General features: G+C 36.8%; 1 protein-coding gene across 1 annotated transcript in view; it reads right to left on the bottom strand.

The window, feature by feature from the left end:
• Window positions 1-3,183, bottom strand: part of LOC103154745 (adhesion G protein-coupled receptor F5-like) — a 7,975-nt gene that overhangs the window by 1,909 nt on the left and 2,883 nt on the right. Inside the window, exons 2-6 of the mRNA XM_007576143.2 lie at window positions 2,577-2,712; window positions 1,869-1,981; window positions 1,716-1,764; window positions 1,470-1,622; window positions 1,228-1,392 (exon numbers count right to left, since the gene is read on the bottom strand). Coding sequence (XP_007576205.2) covers window positions 1,228-1,392; window positions 1,470-1,622; window positions 1,716-1,764; window positions 1,869-1,979 — 478 coding nt within the window. The 5' untranslated portion in view covers window positions 1,980-1,981; window positions 2,577-2,712. The remainder of the gene's footprint in view (window positions 1-1,227; window positions 1,393-1,469; window positions 1,623-1,715; window positions 1,765-1,868; window positions 1,982-2,576; window positions 2,713-3,183) is intronic.

Here is a 3,183-nt window from a genome sequence, read left to right on the forward strand (position 1 = left end):
GATTTGGGTTTTGTTTGTCTGAGTAGCATTAAAATTAGGAAACTAAAATAAGACGGAGCTGAACCTCAAATTTCTCGGATTATATTGTTTACAGAATTTTTTTTACGTTTGTTCTGTTTAAGTTTGCACTTTAGCACAAGAATTGCAGTAAAGATATCGATCAGTGTCTGGAAGTCTTTTACGTCACTAAATACAGTAAAGTGTAACTTATGCAAATTTCAAATGGCTGTGCATTGTAAAGGGCCATGTTATGACTAAGACCTGCCTTTGTTTGCATTGCGACAGTAAAATGTTACGTTCACTTATAGAACAACACAATATGGCATAATTGCAAACTGACAGCATACTTATTCTTGATTATTGAGTCTTTCACTAAAACAGTCCAAAAGGTGCAGCATGCATGGTGATGCTATTAGTCTGAAGTCTGATGATGATTGTATGTACATCTAGACACAATTTTTTAGCCACTTTTGAAAGAGAATTCCAACAAAAGCTGAGATAAGTCACACTCACTTTTAATCGATATAACAACATATTTATGTTATCACACAATAACTCTGACTGTTTACTTGAAATAATGAGATGATTATCTTCTCTTGAATGAACATGATCGGTTTCTCAGTGTTCTTAAAGCCTGGCTAAGAAGGGACTCAAGCTGAAAATGTCAGATCATGGCACACCTGACACTGATAAACAAACATGCCATGACTTACATGTATAAATCCTATCCCGCTGCTGTCGTATGCATTTGTAGGATGGAATCAAGCTTAACACACACGCACACACACAAACCAATCATCTTGCAAAAACAAAGTTTGTTTTCTTGAGATAAGCTCATTATCTTGAGAAAACCTTTCGGAAAAAAATTACGCAGAGAACATAAAGCTCTCGGCTTCCGTACATAAGTCAGTCTGTCTGGATAAACATGACAAACAACAAATAGTAGCACCACAGTTTCTCAATCATTTTCCTAGTGGGATTCTCACATTTGATTCTTTTCAAATCTTTCTCTTTATTTCCTTTTTTTATTGAAATGTTATTTGCAACTTCAAGAGTACTGCACTCTTCTGACAGATGAGTAATTTTGACTTTTAAGAGTCAGTTGGTGGCAAATAATGACAACTAACTGCTCACAGGGCTATTAATTGTGCACTCATGCAGGATAAATTATAAAATGCATTATAATACACACCACGTATGCCACTGCATTTCTTTAGCTGTGATTACCTGAGATCAGCTGACAGGAAGAGCCATCAGCTGGGATCGCTGAGATGCATTTGCAGATGCCGCTGGATATGGAATCACAAGCTCCATATGCGATGCAGGTGCTGTACGGCCAAGCAAACTGCTCTTCACACTCACACTGGAAACCAGTTTCAGTGGAGACACAAACTGTGTGAGGAGAGATGAGAAGAAGATGACTATGTAATGTTGTTACTGCTGCTGTTTGTGTTACAGCCGTCACTCACCTGTTGTAACAGTAATATCCTGGACCTCTGTGGTGTTATCAAGCTGGAGAGGATAACTGGTGGTGTTCAGGGTTGACAGCAGCTGCTCATAGGTTTCCACGTTCGATGCATTTAATAAAATGTTTGCTGAGTAAATCTCGGAGTCTGAAAGCACTGCGAAGATTAACATTTGAAAGGATTCATGTCAATGTTGGATTTTTTTTTTTTTGAGTATGAGCAACTAATTCATGTTCTCATCGCACTAACCACTTCTTTCCTGCCGTATGTGAGGAAGAATGTGTTCTCCTTCCTGCACCTAGGGCAGATGAAAAGTATAAATAACTGTTATTTATCTAAAAATAGAAACGCTCAAATCCCATGTTTTCTGTTTAGTGAAATAAATAAATAAAGTGGTCTTACCAGATAATCTAGGGCAGGAAAGTGCAACTGAAAGTTATGGTTCCTTGTTTCCAAAATAAGCACAGTCACTCCAAGGGCAAAGACGGTCAAGGTTTTCAGGCTTAAGGCCATTCCTTCCAAGGAAATGAGAGAAGGACAAAGGGGGGAAAAAGGACATCCGTTTAGGTTTTGTGAATACACTTTCCAAACGCTAGTATTGTCATTGATTAACATAGGAGTAATTATTCTGACAAAATAAATAGAAATAAGCTCACTCCTAAGGGTACACATACTTTTGGAAGTGGAGAGCTCTGATCTATGATGGTCACTGTATAAGATGTTTTAGTGCTTTTCCTACCCTAACCCTATCTGATTAGTCATTTATTAATAGGTTCCTAGGCAGATCCAGGATATGCGACAGGGAGATTTGAAAAATGCAATACATTGGCTCTTAAAATTAATTCAACCAGCTACCCACCGCTGAAAAGATGCTTAAATTTAAGTTATGTTTGGAAATTTTAGGATCAATTCTGACCCATATTCAGGATTAAAAACATTAAAACAGCAAGTGACCACCACATCACTGTTTAAAATGTCCTTTTAGATTTTGTTTCTTCTATATCTATGAAATACATCAGGTTGGAATAGTAAGTCTTATGAAAACTGACAATCCAAATGGTTGCTGGTACATTTTCAGACAACTTCACAGTGTTTTATTATTATACACACCTTCAGTGACTTAGACTCTTCAAAATGACTTCAGCTGAAGTAGACCAAGATGCCACGCAGTGTTTCCAGTAAATTCAGTGTTGCTGAACAGCATGTTGGGTCTGAGAATATTATCCTTCTACTGTCAGAATGAAACCTGAGAGGAAGTGGGTAAAAAATACATACATTTATGTTATGTTTAAAGAGTAGCTCTGACCAATTAACGTGTAACCAGAGTTTTGCATTCATAAAACGACTGTTTTTCACCCTTCTCTGGGTTTCTGTCTGCTCTGAAAAAAGGTAGTTTTGCTAGCAGCTACAGTCTCGAGTATGAAAGGTGTTAAAGAAGTTATACTATCAGAGTCAGAGCAAGAATAAAATGTGGAAGAAAAAATATAGAAATTATTTTTTAATATGTCTGCTATTCATAAAAGCTACTACTTTATAAAGAAATTAAAAACAAAGTTTCTCCAGTTATCTTTTAACTTTCAGCCTTTAGTCCTGTAGGAAAGCTCAGGGTTAGGCTAACGGTCTAAATTCTTAACAAAATACCCAAAGGAACCAGGGTCCACAGTGATGAATGCTAATCATTATTATAAAGAGCTAAAACTTTTCAGCTGTTCAGTTT

The sequence above is a fragment of the Poecilia formosa genome, unplaced genomic scaffold (genome assembly GCF_000485575.1).
Source record: "Poecilia formosa unplaced genomic scaffold, Poecilia_formosa-5.1.2 Scaffold398, whole genome shotgun sequence".
In the NCBI taxonomy this organism is placed as follows: Eukaryota; Metazoa; Chordata; class Actinopteri; order Cyprinodontiformes; family Poeciliidae; genus Poecilia; species Poecilia formosa.